The sequence below is a fragment of the Aedes aegypti genome, chromosome 3 (assembly GCF_002204515.2).
Source record: "Aedes aegypti strain LVP_AGWG chromosome 3, AaegL5.0 Primary Assembly, whole genome shotgun sequence".
Taxonomy (NCBI): domain Eukaryota; kingdom Metazoa; phylum Arthropoda; class Insecta; order Diptera; family Culicidae; genus Aedes; species Aedes aegypti.
The window spans coordinates 224,571,241-224,594,145 of NC_035109.1; the positions used below are offsets into that span (position 1 = coordinate 224,571,241).

A 22,905-nucleotide genomic window follows, 5' to 3' on the forward strand; every position below is an offset into this window, starting at 1 on the left:
TAAGAATAATACTTAAATTATTTTACCTCATTTTCTTCTACGTTATTGAATGTTTTTATATGTCTTTGGCCTTGCTCTACTGTCAACTATAAACGGGTTGGGTAAAAGTAGTAATATGATTCAACCCTCTAATACCAAACCCCGCCTATAGCTTTGGAATTTTGTGTATATTTTATATTTTTCCACAATCAACTTTTCATAGAAAAAAAAACGCTTCTTTTTCTTCTTGAAATTACGTCCTCACTGGGGCAGTGGCTGCTTCTCAGCTTAGAGTCATATGAGCACTTCCATAGTTATTAACTGAGAGCTTGCTTTGCCAAAGTTGCCATTTTTGCATTCTTATATCGTGTGGCAGGTTTGATGATTCTCTATGCCCAGGGAAGTCAAGAAAATTTGCATTACGAAAAGATTCTGGACCGACCGGGAAACGAACTTGGACACCTTCAGCATTGTTTTGTTTTGGAGCCGTGGATTTTAACCACTCGGCTAAGGAAGGTCCTAAGGAGAAAACGCTTAGTGGTAGTCACTTCACAACTGTTTTCTCCGCCAATCACACGAAAATAAAATAAGTTGCAGAAAAAATTGAAGATATTCATATTTTCAAAAGTACCGTAAAATATCAAATTTTAACTGTCGTCAATAATAAGTAAAAAGTAGCTTCCAAAAAATAAGGATGGGGATGTTCAAAAATAAAAATTATAAAAATCAAAATTCATGAATTTGCGAATAAGAACAAATTATTGTCCAAAACGTGTTCAACAGGTTCCAATTAATGCCAAATAGAGATCCACTAGAATCCCCTTCTTACCTTAGTAAGGACCTTGGGTCTTTTTCGACTCATTTCGAAATTCAAATCAATGTAACTTTTGATTGTAATAACCTAGCAATTTGCAATTTTCTGACAATTATTGTTTTGTGAGAATTTTTTTTTCATATTGTTGCATAGGTATTCACATGGACTGTGAATAGAGATTCTCTAATCACTTAGTTATTCATACCTGGTTCCGGAAACGATTCCTTACTATTTGGCCACCGGGAAACCTGTAATATGGGAACCACAAAGTTTTAGCACCAAAGGTAGGCATGCGACGGCTTAATCTTCATGATTTTGAATACCTGTGACTCTTCTAGTTCAATTATTGATGAATGATCCCTTTGGTTCTTTTGGACCACCGAAATATCCCAGGAATGATCACCGAAGATACCCGTATTGTTGAACATTTTAGTTTTTGTACCAAAACTAGGCATGCGACGGCCCAATCTTCATGATTTTGAATCCCAGAGTCACCGGGGTTTTCAATTTTTTAGTTCAATTATAGATGAATGGCCACTTTTGTACTTCTGGGCCACCGAAATAAACCAGGAATGACCACCGGAAATGCCCGTATTGCGAGTCATTTCAGTTTTTGTATCAACACTTGGCATGTGACGGCTCAATCTAAATAATTTTGAATACCTGTGACTACTCCAGTTCAATTATAGATGAATAATCACTCTGGCTCATTGTTACCAAGAAATAACCCAGGAATGGCCACCGGAGATACCCGTGTTGTGCGATATTTAGGATTTCATAGAATTCTTTTTTGGAGAAAAGAGTACACAAACCCGTCAGCTAACCAGCTCGCCAGCTGTCACTTCCACTACCCCTGCAGCTGACCTCACTTCGCACCCACTGACTGCTTAGATCGCTGAACCTCCCTTCAATCTTGCCTGTGACTCTTCTAGTTCAATTATAGATGAATGATTACTCTGGCTAATTGTGACCGCCGAAACAACCCAGGAATGAATACCGTTTTGATTCATATTACGGACAGCTTCAAATTTCGGACACTCTACTTTGTATGGGAAACATTTCACGCGAAATGTTTCAATTTTTGTCAATCAAAAGTTCTCACTTTCGAGGCTAATTTTATAAAGTATTTTTCATAGACATCTATGGAAATGTATGATGTCCAGTTGCCTCAGACGTCTCTTCAGTGGATTGACGATTTCAATTAATGATTTGACTTTTCCTATTCTGATTTTCACGAGCTGTCCGGAATTTGAATCAAAACGTCCGGAATATGAGACAATAAATGTAAGGAAGCGTCCGGAATAAGAATCATGAAAAGTGCACACATTTCTATTTATTGAAAATTATTCATGCTGCGGAATCCAAATCTTCACTCACCATTCGAAAGTTAAGTGCTTTAGAGACTCGATAACGCGGCGGAATCCTACAGGTTAATTCATTTTATATGCTTTTTGGTGGTTAATACTCCACTGAGGCCTTAAGTGTCCGTAATATGAATCAAAACGGTACTGGAGATTGCGGGATAATAATTTTTTTGACCCAAAACTAAGCATGCGACGGCTCATTCTTCATGATTTTGAATATCTGTGACTTTTCTTTTTCAATTATAAGTGAATGACCATTTTGACTAATTGTTATCACCAAAATAACCCAGAAATGACCACCGGAGATATCTCTATTGCGGGAAATTTCGGGTTTTGTACCAAAACTAGACATGTGACGGCTCAATTTTCCTAGTTTTCTGAGCACGTGACCCTTCTCACATAATAACGAATGGATGGCCAGTCTCGTCCTTTGCATTCCTGAAATAATCCAGGAATGACCACCGAAGAAACCCGTATCGTGGGGTACATTCCTATATGTACTTCTCTTTTCTCCATTGGTTCATCGATTGGTTTTCGGCGAGAAATAAACAAATTTTATTTGCCAGACTGTCCGGACGTTCCGATCGATTTACTGGCTTTTGACCATCTTCTGCGGACTCTAAAATATATTTTAATTTAAAAAACCCATAAAACACATCAAAAATAAAAACTCACAATCTTCCAGCCGTTTGCTTACATTCGACGGCTATTACTTTTAAACTAATTACAGTCCCTACATACATTACATACAAACATATCTTCTACATACATACATATTTTCGTTAGGTGCTAGGGGTGGATTTAAGCTTATTGATAATAGAGTTGTACGCTGTTTTGAAATTTGCGGAATCTCTTTGTATGTTGACAACATTTTCATCGCCCTTTATCTTTATGTAAAAAGTCTCTGTTATTAGTCTAGTGTAGCTGTTCGTAACTTTGTCAAGAATTTTTGTCTTGTCAAAATCGAAAACATGTCCTTCTTCTACAGCGTGTTGTGTGTACATTGAAGGTTTAGGAGAAAAACTGTCTAAATATTTACGACAACATGACTTTAAAATAGCTTATAGACCAGTTGACAAAATTAAAGATAGACTATTCACAAAAACAAAAGACAAGATAATCAAAAAATAGAAACATAAACCTAGTTTATGAAATACCATGTGGTGCATGTGAGAAATCTTACATTGGCGAAACGAGTCAGTTTTTATATAAACGTTTAAACGGGCATTTTCGGGTCGAAAACGACCCATAGTCACAATTTGTAACTTTTTGTTAGGGACTAAGGAAGGTTAAGATTGTTTTATATAATTTCTTTACTAAACACTACCACTGGATCATCCACCCTAATTTTTGTACACTGAAACAAGCGATGAAGTAATGAGAACCATGAACAAGTATTAAAATTTACTATTCCAACCAAGCTTGGCCTGTGATAAACGTTTTTTATTTGCGTTTTGTTCGCTCTCAATCCAACTGCATCGATAGCCGTGCGATAAACGCCAGATCCTCGGTTTGATTCTGACTTACTGTAAGTTTTTAACTATGATATAGTTATTTTTACTGTCGAAGTGATGCCATGGTAAAATTGAAAACACAAACTGTTTGTAATAAATGCGAATTTAGTCTGCACAAATCAAGTGGCGTTGTGTATTTAATTTAACCCTCTGATATAATACTTTCAACCGCAACGCTGTTCTCAGTGTACCGTAATTTCGGGTGAAATTGATCATTTTTCATGGTTCTTCTAGTCTGTTTTCTATAATGTTAGCAATGCCAAACAACTAAATGCAGGAAAACAAGTACAAAGGTGAGCCTCATCGACTTATGTACCGAAATTTTCTAACAAATGTCATTTTAGTGTTAACAAATACCTCTAAAACAAAAAATCAGAGGAACTCATTTCGGGGTGAAATTGATCACTTGTCAATACCATTATTGTTAGTTTCCAAAACAAATCTATATGATAAATTTGAGCTCCCTGAATCCGAATATGCTTGCAAAATTCTTAACAATGCAATATTTATATAAATAACGAATAGTTAAATTTCAAGAATAACGCGGCAAACGCCTAAATGTATGCAATTTCGTAAGGAATTCAATGATATCTTACAGGAATTCAATTATTTCAACCATATGAGCAAATTGGTACGAGTTTTGGTGATGAAATCAGGTTTGGGGATATATCTCAAGCATCCTCACAAACTTTCAGGTTTATACCATGTTCAAATCCTTGCTTATTAATAGAAGTTCATAGGTGTTTGTCAATACTGCACCGTACATGATTTTGAAATTTTACGTTATTTTCATAGTAATAAACATTCTTTAACGCAAAAAACTTCACAACACACAATTCGACAATAGTTACGACAAGCAACGTTCATTTACTGCAACTTACATGGATATTTGTGCTCCATTACGAATAAATAGAATCGTGTGATACGATGATCAATTTCACCCTACTGATCAATTACACCCGATTTTACGGTACTATAGTAGCTCTCATCGAAATTAGTATACTAACACTAACTTTCTGGCCCTAAAATATATTTTTATCTAGTTTTCTTCTCTTAGCCATTAGGATGCCAGTGCCATTAGACTACCTAAGCAATAAAAAATCATAACATAATAACGAAAAGCCATAACAGAGACCTTTTGTCCTCAGCAGAAAGATTTCAACCTCTACCATTAAGTTTACGCAAAAAAATTGCTCCCTTGCACAATGGTCGGAATCCATATAAAGGGGCGGCCAAAACTACCAAAATATTTTTTGAGATTTTTATGGTTTTTATCATTTTAAAATATACCTCATGTATTATATTATTATGATCATTGATTGAAATTGAACTAAAATCTAAATTTCTTTGACTTTTATGACGTCAAATTGTCTAAAGTAAAAAAAAATTAAAAATGTTATTTTAAAATAAAGTACAAAATTCATATTTATGGAATGCAATATTTCCCCAAAGTTACGTACTATTTGAAAGCCATGGTTCAGCACTTTTATCGAGCATGAAGATGTAAAAAAATATTTGGTTGAAGTTTTAGTACTATTCAATATTACACTTTAGTAATGTTGATGATTTTGAGCATGAAAATTCGCAATTTCGAATATTGTACATCAAAAAGCATCCTTAGATCTTACAAAAACTGTTTCATTTTTTTGCAGAAATTTGCTGATTTTCATGTTAAGGCTATTTGAATAATTCAATATTTTACATATATTTTGACAATATTTTTCACACAAAGTTTCTTTAAAACATATTTATCTACTGTTCATACACATTTCGATCAAACTCGGTCAAATACAAACAAAATTTACGTTTTCAGATAAGTTTGAATGCATTTCTAATAAAAAAAAAAAATAATAAAAAAATATTAATAAAAAGTTATGTAATACAGTGATACCTCCATCAGTCGATGTTCCATGACTCGATATCGACTCATGGAACCATACTAAAAACATAATTTCATGGTTACTATGATGGTCCCTAGAAGCAGCTTTCCAAAGAATTGCTGTTCAATGACTCGATATTTCTATGAGTCGATGGTCCCTTCAATATCGACTCATGGAGGTTTCACTGTATGTGAATAATCCCTTCTAAAACAATAAAAAAGCCAAATAACATATTCAGATTACATTTTTCATCGGTTAAGGCGATAATACTAGTTTTGGCCAAACTTTATTTTTTAAAATGGATGTATGAAAATGAAGAAAAGTCCTAGAGATGATCTTTATGCCCAGACAACCAAAATGTACGTATAACGAAATCACCTGGAGGCTTTATATGTGCAAACTTTCACTTATAAGATGTCGCGAAAAGGCCTTCTACGTACAAAAGTGGAGGCGATATGCGTGCATATATTATGTGATGAATAATAACATACAATGCGAGTGTATAAATATTCTACCGAACCAACCTGTGATCTTATGCGACTTAACTTATGATAACAAATGTTGATTTGACAGCTGCTACGGATTGATGCGACTTACTTTGTACGAGTGTACGAGACGAAACAAAATGTATAAATAAACTCAGAAAAGAAGTGTTTTATGCGAGGAAACTCATCAAACTGACGAGTTTATCCACGGTGTTTTGCGGGTTTGATGTAATAAATATGAATAAACGAGTTGTAACGTGAACTTTCATGCGATTTCTGGTTGTCTGGGTGGTTCATTCGAAAGATATTAGTTGCTGTTCCGAGGGAAAAATGTTAAACCTATGTAAAATTAACCATTTTGTTTAAAATTTCTTGTATCATTCCCGAACGTCTACTATTGGAACACTAGCGCAACAACTGGAACACGTATACCAATAGTGGCTCAAGCGATTTTATGTTAAAAAATTAGTTTTATCACTCTTTTTATATTTTTCCTATAAAGTAGAGGTTGAAGTCCTTCTGCTGACGCCAAAAGATCTTTGTTAGGGCTTTCCGTTATTTTGTTATTATTTTAGCTTAGTTAGTCCACTAATGGCACCGGCACCCTATATGGGAAAAAGCAGTGATAAATATTTTTAGCATAACATCGCTTGAGCAAATAGTTAATTTTTACATAGGTTTAGCATTTTTTCTCAGAGCAGCAACTAATATCTTTCGAATTTTCGAATTCATCTCTGGAACATTTCTTCATTTTTATATATCTATTTGAAAAACTGCTTGCATCAGTTGATCCACTACTGGAGCACGACGGCAACTACTGGTGCAAGGGAGCCATTTTTTTTTTCGAAAACTCGATTATTCATATGACTTTTTAATAAAATAAAAATCTGAAATTTGGCAAATCGACTAAGGTAGAGGCGATCTAACCACCAAAAATAGCACATGCCGTTTTAATCGAAAAATATGCGTTTTATTCGGTGGTAGGTCATTTGGCATAAAGCCGTTTGGCGTAAAGTCGTTTGGCATAATGATCATTTGGCATAAAGTCGTTTGACATAATGGTTGTTTCGCATAATGGCAGTTTGGCATAATAGTCGTTTGGCATAATAAGTCTGAAACCAAGAATATATTAGATTTTTTTACGTTTCTATTGAATCTTTCTTATGACATCAGGCATGTTTTGAAGTCAATTGATACAAAAAGACACTTTATTCAACAATCATTTGCTCTTGAATAGACTATAGCATATAAGGAAAGTTATTGCCAATAGTATTTTATTATTTATCCAGAAATTCTTGCAATACGTGCTATTAGAATGATAATTACTTTAGAACCTGCCAATAATCAACATATTTTTTTTTGCAAACACATGATCTCCTTTCGAAATATGCTAAAAAAAATTTCAATCACAAATTTTCCCTTCTTTCGATAATAGACGGCTTGTTTTTGACGTACACTTCAAAAATCGAAATTTATATTTAATCGTCCAAAAGTTTTGCCACACATATTTTTTTTTAAACATGCGTTGTTCATTTCATTTCATGTTGTTCGTTCATTTCGTCACGAGTTTTATTCAGTTATGCTCTCTAATGTCACAACAATTTTTGACATTCATAGCTTGGAAAACCTCTAAACGAACACCACGCTTATTGAGAACCTACCAAAAATTGTTGGTGGTGTTGATCTCGGTAAAAACTTCAAAAATGCCGTTATTATAAGTCAATCATTATGCCAAACGGCCATTATGCCAAATGACCATTATGCCAAATGACCATTATGCCAAACGGCCGTTATGCCAAACAACCATTATAGGGGGAGATCCCCCAGTACCGGACACTTAAGCCACTAAATTCATAATTCGAAAAATATTGATTTGATGGGCTCGTGTTACCCATTTATGATAAATATTATCATTTTTATAGTGTACAAAAATAAATTTGAAAATATAAATATGAATTTTGACATAGAGTTTTGATGATGTATTTTAGTACCAAATTGATCGATCTTGAAAGGTGGCACCCAATACCGGACACGGTCTGGAAATGCCTCGAATTCTGTAAATTTGAACATCATTGAATGTGTACACTATAGAAATAGTTTATAATTACCAATTCAATGCAGCTGCAACATTAACAAAAATTATTTGAGTTTTTCTTAGTTTGCAAGATGCCAATTAAAAACCTCTTTCATATATGATGAAAAATAGCACATTTCACGATGTTGCTATGAATATTCATTCTTCTTAATTTTATTGCATGTTTGATACCATGGTCGACGGAACCCATGAAAAATGAAAGTATTTTGAGACACTGATGCAATAATTACAAAGATATCATATAACAAATCAAGCTGTCCGAAACTGAGGGACAGGAGGTGCTTAACCAAAATTGTAATTTGTCCATATTTACTTCAATTATGGTACAAAATACATTCATACTATCAAATTAGGTTTATGTTCGATCATGCTTGCGGGATCCAAAGTATTTTTCCATATTCAAAATAATTACTAAATAGGCTCAAAATTAAGAAGATACGTCAATTTTTTAAAGATTTCCAAACTTTTCTACTTTTTTAAAAAGGCATGCATATTTCAAGTATGTGTTATTCTACGCAAACATTAGTCTACATAATAGCTTTCTTTTCTACTAATACACCATCTTGATTGGACCATGATTTCTCAATGTTTCGACTTTGTCCGGTATTGGGTGCTGTCCGGCACTGGGGGATCTCCCCCTACCAAATGACTTTATGCCAAACGGCTTTATGCCAAACGACCTTATGCCAAACGGGGTACAATCGTTTTATTCCATAGTCCAATCTACTGGTACATAACAATCATTTGTACCGAGACCCTAATCTATAAATCAGGGAAATGAATAGAGAATGCATTTAATCAATAAACAGTACCTTTTTTTTCTCTCTGTAGGATTAAATTGTGTATCTCCACGGTTATTAAGGAAAGATTAGTGTTTGAGTTACTTTTTCTTTATTATTCGATCCGTAGGGATTATATTTAAGACAAACATTCATTAATAAACTGTAACTAAGAATACGAATTTGGATCTATTCTTAAAATCTACGTTTATTATGATTCAATTGAAAATTAAATAAGTTAATGTTTGCAAATTCCTTTGCCAAAATTAACATTTAGCAGAAGCTCCTAAATGAAAGCGTTGCAACAAAATGCAAACAACTTGCGCACTACATGTAAATTGTTTACTATTACCGGTGCAGAGAAAATACAGAACAATACAATTTGTCTTCCTCGACACATCACTCGCAACGACCTGTGTCCATAAATAAAAACATGTGTGGGTAGTAAGTAGCAAAAGTAACAACCGGTTTGAAGATGAATCCAGAAGCACTCTGTTCATTCCCCAGTCTGTCGTCAGAGAGCTAGACTACCAGAGTCAGTGTCAACATCTGAATGAATCCCGCCGCATATGCCAACGCAAACTATGACGTCATAGCCGTACCTTCAAGTGGCTATACATTTTACACCCGGATTAAGATTTTTATACTATGCGGCGTACCGATCACGGTGAACGATTTGTTCGATAATCGACACTTACCAGACTTGCCCGTAAGCCCCACTTCCTACAGGGGTGAGCATTTGGTACTTCTGCGGTACCTCCCATTCTGTTTTGTTGATTTCTACTTTGTAGAACTGTGGCATGGTGTTTCCCGTGATTGATTGGTTTCAATTCCGAACTTCACACTTTTCTTCTAAATAGCTACACGAACACAGGTTTTGCTTCCTTCGTCAATGACTTCACACAATTTTTTCCTCTGATATCTGTAGAAATACGAGATAAGAAATACAATGAAGCCACCTCAAATATCTACCGACCGGTGTGTTATTTTCAGCAGGAAATCACACTGCACTGTTATCTACTTCGTTAAGCTTTTAGGCATCACACACAATTCACTCCTCTAGGATGTGTAGAAAAAATTGTCACTAGTTTTCACGGCTTGATTTTCATGCATTCGGCTTTTCTTTCTTTGCTTGTTTCAACCCCAAAATAGACCAAAAATAAACAAGCTGAGCTTCACGGCTCTCGGCGTCTATCTCTATATATTATGCTTGGAATTGGCCTTCCTCAAAAAAACGTTCCCGTAGATTTTAATTTCGATTCCCATACAAATGCGAGACCATTCGGAGACACGTCACAGAGGGCGCATTGTGCTTGGAACGGCGACGACACGGTAACAGTATACACTATGCAACACTTCAAATGATCAGACAACGTGTGACATACCGGAATATTAAACGACGATGTATAGACTACAGCTGTGAAAGGTATCGGATAGGGAAGTATGAGAATAGATTTACTCAGGTGGGAAAGCTAAAGCGCTCGACTTGCTTCTACATCGAGAGCTGCTAAACTCTAGAAACACACCGAGTGAAGTGAATGTCGCTACGAAACTGATGGGTGCGAGATTTCATCGCTCTGCATTGACGAACTGCGATACGAACATAGGCAATGTCTGACATTTGGAAAGTAACGTGCGATGAAGCTTGTAAATGTGTCAGCTGATAATGTGCTTGAAATTTGTAAGTTTAATTTGACAGTTAGTAGAAAAGAAGAAATGTGGAGACCACATGTTATATTTATTGATAGTTTGGGGCAATATAGCAAATGGAGATCTAGACTAAAACATTATTTAACACAACAAAATATCGTCTGAAATTTCATCGGAATTTAATTTAGGTATTTGATGATTTCGAACATTTCTTCAGCAGTACAATAAGTGATACCTTCTAAAAATTCTAAGGAATTCTTTGGAGAATTTTGTTCTAGATCCTTTCCAGGACACATCCTGAAATTCTTATAAGGATACCCTCAGAAATTAAACTATGGATTTCATAAAAAATCAGTTCCAAAATTTCTCAAACGATTCTTCCATAGATTTCAAAAATTACACCAGAGATTCATTTGTGGATTTTTAGAATGTACTCTTATGTCAATACAGAATTTCTTCAACTAGAAATTTGTACAAAGCTACATTGAGTGATTTTCCCCAAGTTTTCTCTAGGAATTCTACAACAGATTCTTTTTCTGAGAATTCATCCAGGATTTCTCTTGGAATATCTCCAAGGAGATACGAAGGAAATTTTTCAGAAATAATATGAGACATTTCTGAAAAAAAATCCGGTGGACTTTTCTAAGCTGAATCCTAGATATATCAATGCATGTTGAAATTCCTTCACGGGGCCTCGACAGACCGCTATTATGTAAAATATTGTGCATCAAATCTGAGTACAGGGCTTGATTCCTAAGTTCATTCTGTACCTTTGGGCCATTAAAAAAATCCCTAGGAGGAATCTCAAGAGATCTTGATTTGAAGTTTTTGACTTAAAATTTTAATATAATTAACATAAAAATTACACAATACCACTGAAAAAAAATCTAAAATTTTACTAAAAAAGATGGCCAAACTGTTCTTAACTAGTATGTAATTGTTAAAGTTGTTCTAATTATAAATTTTTGCAACTGACTTAACATACCAGAGTGGTTTGAGTATGTTTTTATATGGCTTTAACCAGTAAGCTTTGTTCAATGGAATGAAATCTAAAAAAATAAATTTCAATATAATGTTAATGTACGATAAATTTAATTGATGTTCGATAAAATTGAAACATTCAATGCTGAATGTTATTTTTTGCAACTTATTTTTCGACCAGCTCACTGAAGCAGTGATGCATTTTGAACTGAACGCGAGCCAAAACAGAACGGAGCAAGTTGATAACGCAGTAGACAGTGAACTTCCGAGCCGGAGCTTACCGCTGCTCTCGAACGCCCCGTTCAGAACGCAATGTACACCCGATTCTGTTTTTGCACGAGTTTTTTTTACACGGCCGTGCAAAAAAAAAGTTTCCATGCATTTTTTTTTCCGCCAAAACTTTATTTTTGCGTGAAACGTCGAGAAATGGTGTTACTTTTGTACGGTACGCATCCCCCGTGCAAAAACAGAATCGGGTGTACTACAATGCTACAATGGTAATCAAAGTATAGATTTAGGTTTTTACCAGGAAAAGATTGCCTGACTCAATAGTAAAATCAATTTAGTTGTAAATAAATATATTATTTCTTGCTTTGAGCAGCTTATAAACAGCATTGGCTCGGTAAGATGCCGTGAATTCTGTCAGAACAATTTGCATTCAATTTTCTGCTCACTAGAGTTCAAATTTTTGAACTGATCAATGAGCAAGCCTACTTGATCACTCCGTTCAACGAATTGAACTGGAACGCGAACTGAACGCGTTCAAATGCACCACTCCACTAAGTCTGCCGTATTTATTTTGCTTAATAGTATTTGCTTCTTGGTACATATGCTAGTGCAAGTCGGACTCGATTATCCGGAGACTCGATTATCCGGGGACTCTTATCCGGGATTCGATTATCCGGAATTTTAGACTCGATTATCCGAAATTTGATTTTCGATGTTCTTGTTTTTCAATTTTTCTGCATAAATCTAATATAATTTAGTATTGCAATATACAATATGAATGGTTTTGCAGTTTAGAACCAATTCAAGAAAAGGGGGGGTTTGAAAACGTGTTTTTTTGTGTATCCCGGTCATTTTTTTTTTCTTGTAAAGACCCCTACTGCTACACCACCGCATCATATACATAAAATAACGAAAAATGATAATATTTAAGTTCTTTTGTCAAAGATTTCAATCGATAAAAAATCGATACTCCGGATAATCGAGTCCGAGTAAATTACGTAACATTTATACGGCATTGCATAACTCTATGCGTTTAACGCTATATAGTACAGTATGACGTTAAACGCCTAGAGTTATGCAATGCCGTATAAATGTTACGTAATTCACTCAATTTTGTTCAATTTGTACTCCATTATCAAAGTAACCCCATAACAGAAAACCGACTTTCGATTATATGAAAAAATATATATCCATTCAAAATACATCTTTTGGCAATCTATCAATTGCAATCGATAGCTAGGATGCCAGTACTTATTTAAAAACTGTAAATTATACTTCTTTGAAACAGCATGCATAAGTATACAAGTTTTCTTCGAAACAACTATCAATGTTACCCCGTTTTACGGTACATGATAACAGGTCTAGGGTGGTAAATGACTGGACAATGCGTACCATTGGTACTTCGCGTACCTGCAGGTATAAAATAGATCCCATTTGTGGTCCTTAGCCTCTTGTCCAGTAACTCCTATCCCTACCTCCCCGTGGTACCGCCTGGGGTACGAGTAACTGTAGGGAAGATCGGGTAACCAACCCTGGTGGGACCTTGGTCTTATGCTGACAGGGAAGGGGGGCTCCTCTCTTCTGAGGGTGTAGCTTATCAGAGCGTCTGTTCTCCATGTTAGGGGCGGCTCAAAACAGCGTCTGTTCTCCATGTTAGGAGCGGCTGATCATCGTCCTAGTGCCAGCGTGGGACTCTAAACAGTGTTGTGCACGATGATCCTCCGGCGAGACAGGGGGTTGGTGCAGGCCTTACAAGCCAGCCGTAAAAATCATCAGTACAGGAAGCATACAATGTAAATTCGGACCGGAACAATCGGCATAGACCCAGGCATCGAAAACGGACTAACGATTGGAAACTCGGATCATGGAACTGTAAGTCTCTCAATTTTCTTGGGAAGTACCCGCATTCTTTCCGAATTATTGAGAGTACGCAAGTTCGACATCGTAGCGCTGCAGGAGGTTTGCTGGAAAGGGTCGACGGACATACGTATAGGGATGGTTATACCATCTACCAGAGCTGCGGCAACAGACATGAGCTGGGCACAGCTTTTATCGTGATGGGCGAAATGCAGAGGCGCGTGATTTGGTGGTGGCCAATCGACAACAGAATGTGCAAGTTGAGGATCAAAGGCCGTTTCTTCAATATCAGCATAATCATGTGGGCTTCGTAGCCATGCGGTTAGTGTCACCGAGGCATTTAGCCGCATCGTGCTAAGGAGTGTGGGTTCGATTCCCGCCTCAGGCTGAAAACTTTTCGAGAAGAATGTTTTCCGACTGTGCCAATGGGCGTTGCATGCTAGTCCGTTGTCTAGTGTGGTGCTTCCTTCAAAGGGCAAACAGCCCACTGGAAGCATTAACGTGTAGTGTCTTTTTTTAATCAACGTGCACAGCCCTCACCTAGCAAGTGACGATGACGATAAGGACGCTTTCTACGCGCAGCTGGAACGTGAATAGACGGCTGCCCAAGCCATGATGTCAAAATCGTTATCGGAGATCTCAACGCTCAGGTTGGCCAGCAGGAGGAATTTAGACCGATTATAGGGAAGTTCAGCGCTCACCAGCTTACGAACGAAAACGGCCTGATTGATTTCGCCGCCTCCAAAAACACGGCCATACGTAGTACCTACTTCCAGCACAGCCGCCCGTATCGGTACACCTGGAGATCACCCCAACAAACTGAATCGCAAATCGACCACGTTTTGATTGATGGAAGACACTTCTCGGATATTATCGACGTCTGAACGTATCGCGGCGCAAACATCGATTCGGGCCACTACCTAGTGACGGTTAAAGTGCGCCAACGACTCTCCGTTGTGAACAACATACGGTACCGACGCCCGCCACGGTACAATCTGGAACGACTCAAGCTAACCAACTGATTAGGCGCAAAGCCTTGAAGCAGCGTTGCCGGAAGAGAGAAAGCTCACCGAAGCCCCTCTTGAGGACTGCTGGAGTAGTCTCAAAGCAGCCATTAACAACACAGCGGAAGGTGCCATTGGGTTCCTGGAAGCAAATCAACGGAACGGTTGGTTCGACGAGGAGTGTCAGACGGTTTTGGACGAGAAGAATGCAGCGCGGGTGATGATGCTGCAGCAAGGCACCTGTCAAAACGTGGAACGATACAAACAGAAGCGAAGACAGCAAACCCATCTATTCCGGGATAAAAAGCGCCGCCTGGAAGAGTTGGAGTGCGAAGAGATGGAGCAGCTGTATCGGTCTCAAGAAACACGAAAGTTCTACAAGAAACTAAATGCATCCCGCAAAGGTTTTGTGCCGCGAGCCGAAATGTGCCGGGATAAGGATGGAGGTATCTTGACGGACGAACGTGTGGTGATTGAAAGGTGAAAGCAGCACTACGATGAACACCTAAACGGCGCAGAGGAGGAAGATCAAGACAGCAGGAGGAATGGCTTCATCAGTACGGCGGATGAGGGAGACGTGCCAACTCCCACAATAGGTGAAGTTAAGGATGCTATCAAACAGCTCAAGAACAACAAAGCAGCTGGAAAGGATGGTATTGGAGCGGAACTTATTAAAATGGGCCCGGACAGGTTGGCCACTTGTCTGCACCGATTGATAGCCAGGATCTGGGATACAGAACAGCTACCGGAGGAGTGGAAGGAGGGAATAATATACCCAATATACAAAAAGGGTGACAAGTTAGAATGTGAGAACTATCGAGCGATCACCATTCTTAATGCAGCCTATGAAGTGCTTTCCCAAATCATCTTGCGCCGTCTATCGCCACTGGTAAGCAGATTTGTGGGAAGTTATCAAGCTGGTTTTGTGGACGGGCGATCGACGACCGACCAAATCTTTATGTTGCGGCAGATCCTCCAAAAGTGTCGCGAATATCAAGTCCCTACGCACCACCTATTCATCGATTTTATAGCGGCCTATGATACCATCGACCGCGAAGAGCTATGGACGAGAATGGTTTTCCCGGGAAACTGACTAGACTGATCAAAGCAACGATGGATAGTGTACAGTGCTGTGTGAAGATATCGGGTGCATTATCAGACCCGTTTGAAACACGCAAAGGACTTCGACAAGGCGATGGTCTTTCCTGCCTCCTGCCTCCTGACAGATACGCGTATTTCGACAACCACTTACAACATTTTTCAATGTCAGTTACTGTTAGTGTCAGGCACTCGTATCCACAGTGGATATGAGTAACTGACACTGAAGCAGGCTGCAAGTGGTTGTCGAAATACGCGTATCTGTCAAAGATAAGCAATTAGGGTGGAATTAAAAGGTATAAAGTACTCAAATCTACTTTTTTGTTTCTCTATATTACATAGTTTTGGTATCCAGCTTCATACAGGTCAAATTAAATGTTAAGTATTTTTGATGTTGATGTTGATTGTTGCAACATACAGAACAAAAACTTTGTCATATAAGAGGATTGTATTTTTTTTTTAAATTAAGAAACAGATTTCAGTAAATATGATCATCAAAATATCCTAATTTTGGTTGGATTTTTGTCAATATTATTCAAATTTAAAACAGTTCAAGAATATTTTCAAGAAAATATGGCCAGATGAAGAAAAGTCACTATTGTAATATTTTGTTTTTTTTTCGAAATTCCCATTGATTATTGCAGACTTAATTAGTTTTATTAATATTTCAACTAACTTTCATTATCCTTCCAAATACTGAGCTATTCTTACACAACTCATAATGAAACAATGAAACAATATACATAAATGCTCATTCCCTAAATTATTGAGTTATTTAGAATATGGAATTATTTGAATGAATTTTTGTTAATATTCGAATTTTATGTCATCATATCTAGACTCGGGCTGCAAGATGGTGAGTTGACAATCAGGAAGGAGCGACCAACACAGCTTTGGTCCTCACAAGTTCCTACATCGCGCTTCTACGGGTCAAATTATGACAAAGACCGCCAGCTAAGGGTTGCTTACTTAGCTGATAGTGCAGCCTGGGCACGTTCTGAGCGTCTGTACACCAGGAGGTGCGGCTCAAACAGCATCTGCTCTGGCATCCAGCGGCTGAGTATGAAATGCTGTATCACGTCAGCTACACCTAAGATGGCAGTTGCATCAACGTGATGTAGGTAGCGCGACCCCGGTAACCCAGACAACCAGAAATCGCATGAAAGTTCATGTTACAACTCGTTTATTCATACTAATTACATCAAACTCGCTAAACACCGTGGATAAACTCGTCAGATTGATGAGTTTCCTCGCATAAAACACTTCTTTTCTGAGTTCATTTGTACATTTTGTTTCGTCCCGTACACACGTACCAAGTAAATCGGATCAATCCGTAGCAGCTGTCAAATCATCATTTGTTATCATAAGTTAAGTCGCATAATATTGCAGGTTAGTTCGGTAGAATATTTATACACTCGCATTGTATGTTATTATTCATCACATAATATATGCACGCATATCGCCTCCACTTTTGTACGAAGGCCGTTTCGCAACATCTTATAAGTGAAATTTTGCACATATAGAGCCTCCAGGTGATTTCGTTATACGTACATTTTGGTTGTCTGGGAAGGTAGCATACCGAATTCATTATCCACCACGAAAAATGGAGAAAGAAGAAGAAACGACGGTTATTTTCGGCAACCGACCTGGCAACGAAATAAGGACTATGATTGGAAACTCGGTACCTGGAACGTCAGGACCTTAAATGAACCTGGACGAGTGAGCCTTTTGGCTCGTGAATTGCTAAAAGTTGGCGTGTACGTGGCTGCTATTCAGGAAGTACGTTGGCTAAGATCTGAAGAACGTGCATTCAGAGCGGTATAACCCGTCGCTAACACCGCATTCAAATACAACATCTACCACAGCGGTGGCGATAAAGCTGAACACGGAGTCGATTTCATAGTGACGGGAAGCAGATGAAGCGAGTTATTAGGTGGTGGCCGATCAACGAGCGGATCTGCGTATTGAGGATTCGGTGCAAGTTCTTCAACTACAGCCTGATCAACGTCTATGCACCGACTAACGACAAACCCGATGACGTGAAGGATGCGTTTTACGAATGTCTCGACAAGACCTATGGAGAATGCCCAAAACACGACGTGAAAATTGTCATCGGCGACGCTAATGCGCAGGTCGGAAAAGAGGACTTCTATTCTATCTTCGCCCTATCATTGGTAAAGAGAGCCTCCACTCTGTTACCAACGACAACGGCCTACGTTTAGTGAACTTTGCTGCAACCAGGAGGATGGCCATCAGTAGCACCTACTTTACACGCAAGAATATCCGCAAGCACACCAGGCAACACCCAAATGACGAAGTTTTTAACCAAATCGACCATGTTCTGGTAGACGGCCGACATTTTTCCAATGTCATCGATGTTAGAACTTTCAGGGGTCCTAATATCGACTTAGACCACTATCTCGTTGTAAGCAAAATTCGAGCGCGATTATAAACCGTTTCGAGTTCTAGGAATCGACAATCGATGCGTTTCAATATTAAACGCCTGTCAGCAGAAGGTGTAGCAGCGGACTACCATCAAAAGCTTGACGAGCGGATCAGCGAAATCAGCGAAAGCGTCAACCTCAGCGATCTTTGGGAGTCAGTCCACGGAGCGGTGAGCACAGTAGCGCGAGAAGTGGTAGGTACTGCTCAACGAAGACCCAGTAACGGTTGGTTCGACGAGGAGTGCCAGAACATGACGAACGAGAAGAACTTGGCTAGAAGCCGGATGCTTGTGTCTGGTACCCGTCAGAGCAGAGAGCGGTACAAGGAAGCAAGGGCAGCCGAAAAACGGCTCCATCGCAGAACGAAAAAGGAGCATGAAGAGGCAGTAATTGCTCAGGCGCAAGAAGCTATGGAACAGAACGACATGCGACGGTTTTACGAATCCGTCAATGGTGTGCGGAGAAAAACAGCGCCGTCTCTTGCCATGTGCAACGACCGCGAAGGAAACTTGCTGACGGTTAAAACAATGGTGGCCGCCAGGTGGAAAGAGTACTTTGAGTCATTGTTAAACGGAGATAATGGAAGTGTATCTGGTAGTAGAATTCAAATCGATGACGATGGACAGGCTGTGGAACCTCCAACACTAGATGAGGTAAAGAAAACTATCAATGGGCTGAAGAACAACTAGGCTGCTGGGAAGGACGAGCTCCCGGCCGAACTTCTCAAACACGGAAATGAGCAGCTGCACGAGCTCCTTCACCGTAGCATTTCGAGGATATGGGAGGAAGAAAAAATGCCTACTAGTTGGTTGAAAGGTCTCATTTACCCTTTGTATAGGAAAGGGCATCGACTGGAGTGCGCCAATTACCGGGGGATAACACTCCTTTATTCGGCGTACAAAATCATGTCTGGAATTCTGTGCAACAGATTGAGACCGTATGAGGAGTCCTTTGTCGGCGAATACCAAGCTGATTTTCGAGAGGGCCGATCAACAACGGATCAAATGTTTACCCCCCAGACTACCACAAGTCGCATAAAAGTTCACGTAATAACTCGTTAATTCATACAAATCACATCAAACCCGCAAAACACGGTGGATAAAATCGTCAGATTGATTGGTTTCCTCGCATAAATCGCTTTTTTTCTGAGCTCATTTATACATTTTGTTTTGTCCTGTACACTTGTACAAAGTAAGTCGAATCAATCCGTGGCAGCTGTCAAATCCACATATGTTATCATAAGTTAAGTCGCATAAGATTCACAGGTTAGTTCGGTAGATAATGTATACACTCGCATTGTATGCTATTATTCATCACATAATATATGCACGTATATCGCCTCCGCTTTTGTACGCAAAAGGCCTTTTCCCGACATCTTATAAGTGAAATTATGCACATACAAAGCCTCCAGGTGATTTCGTTGTACGTACATTTTGGTTGTCTGAGCCTGCGTCAAATCCTAGATAAATTCCGGGAGTACAACTTGCAGAATCATCAACTGTTTGTAGATTTCAAAGCAGCGTACGATTCAGTGAAGAGAAACGAGTTGTGGCCAATTATGTCCGAACATGGCTTTCCGGCGAAGCTGATTAGACTGATCCGTGCAACGCTTAATGGATCGAAATCTAGTGTGCGGGTGGTGGACGAGATTTCGTCATCGTTCGTAACCTTAGATGGATTGAAACAGGGTGACGCTCTTTCTAACTTGCTGTTTAACATAGCGCTCGAAGGTGCTATCAGGAGAGCCGGTGTGCTGAGAAGCGGTACCATTATCACACGTTCTCATATGCTCCTTTTCTTTGCGGGTGATATCGACATCTGGTTTGACCGTCGGGCAGTGGAAGAGGCGTTCGTGCCTTTCAAAAGGGAGACAGCGAGGATCGGGCTCACGATCAACACCACAAAAACGAAGTACATGATAGCTGGTGGTCAACGTGGGTCCGGACGTGTTAGTGGTAGCGAAATGGTGCTAGGTGGTGAAAAGTTTGCAGTGGTGGGAGAATTTGTGTATCTTGGAACACTAGTGACATGCGATAATGATGTGGGGGAGGAACGATTCGCATAAAGACGTTTCGCATAAGGACATTTCGCATAATTTTAAGGGTGGACGTTTCGCATAATGGACGTTTGGCACAAAGAGGATTATATGCCTTCTTTAAAATGCTACCTGTTCTTATATGAAACAGCTTTATGCGAAATGTCCATTATGCCAAACGTCCGTATGCGAAACGTCCTTATGCGAAACGTCTTTATGCGACATGGGTCACCCCCTAATGATGTTACTCGCGAGGTGAAAAGACGTATTGCAGCTGCGAGTAACCAGCTCCTAGTCCCGTAGCCTGCAAACGAAAATAAAACTCGCGTTATACAAGACACTGATTTTTCCGGTTGTCCTATATGGCCATAAATCATGGACATTGAAGGAAGTAGACCGGAGAGCTTTCGGGGTGTTTGAACGTAAAGTGCCGCGAATAAAACTCGGCGGTAAACTAGAATCCGGCATCTGGCGGCGTCGCATGAGTCACGAGTTGTACCAAGTGTATAAAGAGGTGGATACTGTCAAGCGCATAAGGCGAGGGAGGGGGTCGAAAATTTCCAATTTTAGCGTTACGTAATAAATGGACGCTGCCTAAAACACGTCAGGCTGCGTTGGGCTGGTCACGTTGCCCGTATGCCGGAAAAACGGCAAGCAAAAATAATATTCAACAGAGAACCCGAACGAGGCCATCGACTTCGTGGTAGACCGCGCACACGATGGCTTTTTGCAGTTGAGGAGGACTTGATGGCACTTAACGTTCATGGTGACTGGACGCGATTGGCCTTCGAAATCAAAATGTATTTATTTTTGGCTTTAACCTTGACTTATAACATGCATATAAAGAAAGTTTTTAATGACTTTTGAAACTTTTTTGTATTTTTGAAAATTGTTTGAAAAAGTGTATTCCTATATAACCTACAAATGCCTGGGGTTCATTTAACGTGTAATATAAGAAAATCAAACCTTTTATATTTTTCTACAATCAACCTATCACCACAGAAGAAGAGCTTGGTGGCATTAAAATAATTTCGAACTTGTTTCCCCGTTAATTACACGGAAAATAAAAATAATGCCAGAAAAAAAATTAAAATTTAATATTTTTAAAAGTACCGTGAAAACTTAAATTTGTATAATTGCCAAAAATCAATAACCAGAAAAGGCTTCAAGAAAAAAAGGATAGGGATGTTCAAAAATAAAACAAATATAAAAGTCAAAAATCAAAATTCACAAATATGCGAATAAAAATAAATCATTGCCCAAAACGTGTTTAGAACGATTTTAGATAACAAAAAATGATATTTAGACCGAAAATAAAAATTTGGGTATTAGACAGTTAATTCCTGGTTTGTTTTCCTGGTAAGTAGTTCAATCGTGAAATAGCATATGTGAATTATAGCTGTATTATACGTTCCTTCTATTTTTTTGAAAGCTTTTTTCAAATTTCAAAAGTTTGCCATCACAAAATGGCTCTATTTGATCTTTTGCATCATGTTTTCACAACCATGTTAAGATCGAAAGATACCTATTGAACTGATCACTAATTGATTAAACACATTTTCAAGCCAGTACTTCCATCTAAAGTTCTTAAATATAAGGTTCAATACCACATGCTGAACTAAAGGATTCATTTATGTTTTATGGTCTAAAGAAGTACTATTGCGTATATAGTACTATTTGAGCGTTTACAGGAAGTTTGAGCGAAATTCCTTTCAAATTATATCCATCAATATGCCTAAGTTATTGACTATTATGAGAATATTAAGGCCGAAACTGGTTCATTTCTGCGAACAGTGAGTACTGGTGCACTGAAAGTATATATATTTAATTCTCTCGTTCAGTATCATAACGATGTACAGTATTGGATATAACATTTGAAATTTATTTCGATTTTCCATACACAATGGTTAGATATTACTTGAACTTTGGCATTTATTTTGGAGTGGTTTTCAAAAGTTATAACAATTTTACTGAAGTCCAACGAAAAATTATATTTTTTTCTCAAAATCTAAAAGAACTACAAAAACGTGTTCTCAACATACTTTATCATATCTTCGTAATCAACAACTTGACTGACAATACCATGAAACTATTCCTTCATTTTATCAAATTATGTCAATTATTGGACTTTGTGGAAAACTTACTTAGCTTGCTTTTGAACTGGTCCAAGAAAAAACATTGAAAAATATATGTTGAAATTCAAGTTACAGTTAACTTTCTCTTACTCGATATCGAGTTAGAGAACCATAGTAAAGCTTGTTTTCATGGCTACCTCGATAGTTCCTTGGGTCGCAGTTGTACTGGTTTTGTGTTCTGTAACTCGACATCTCCCTAACTCGATGGTCCCTTCAATATCGAGTTAGGGAGAGTTGACTGTATATATAAAGTGCTGTGAAAATTGCATTCAAATCGGCCTAATAATAACTTAGTTTGAATAGTTGCAAATGTATTGCCCATTACATTGAAAAATTACGATGAAAACGTCCTACTGAAACAAAAATAACACCCAAAAACATGGGACGGATCAAGTTATTAACGGAAAAGGAATCGATTATTAAAGATACACCGTTATGATAGGCGGGATTCGATTTCGAATGGATTAGATTATTTTGTGCAAAAAAAAATGTAAAGAACGTTTTATATTCAAAGTAATTTATTTGAGTGACTTTTAATATTAGGCTATTTCTTATCACTGTCA

The 22,905-nt window shown here is 38.2% G+C and overlaps 1 protein-coding gene across 4 annotated transcripts in view; it reads right to left on the minus strand.

Moving 5' to 3' along the window:
* The window catches only part of LOC5570571 (mitogen-activated protein kinase 14B), a 44,349-nt gene extending 33,870 nt beyond the window's left edge, over nt 1-10,479 (minus strand). Inside the window, exons 1-2 of one of the 4 annotated variants that reach the window (XM_001653189.2) lie at nt 10,296-10,479; nt 9,609-9,832 (exon numbers count right to left, since the gene is read on the minus strand). In XM_001653189.2, coding sequence (XP_001653239.1) covers nt 9,609-9,712 — 104 coding nt within the window. In that variant the 5' untranslated portion in view covers nt 9,713-9,832; nt 10,296-10,479. Of the gene's footprint in view, nt 1-9,608; nt 9,833-9,886 lie in introns of all 4 variants that reach the window. The other 3 variants (XM_001653190.2, XM_021854283.1, XM_021854284.1) reach the window with 3 other exon arrangements.
* Nucleotides 10,480-22,905: the final 12,426 nt, after the last annotated feature.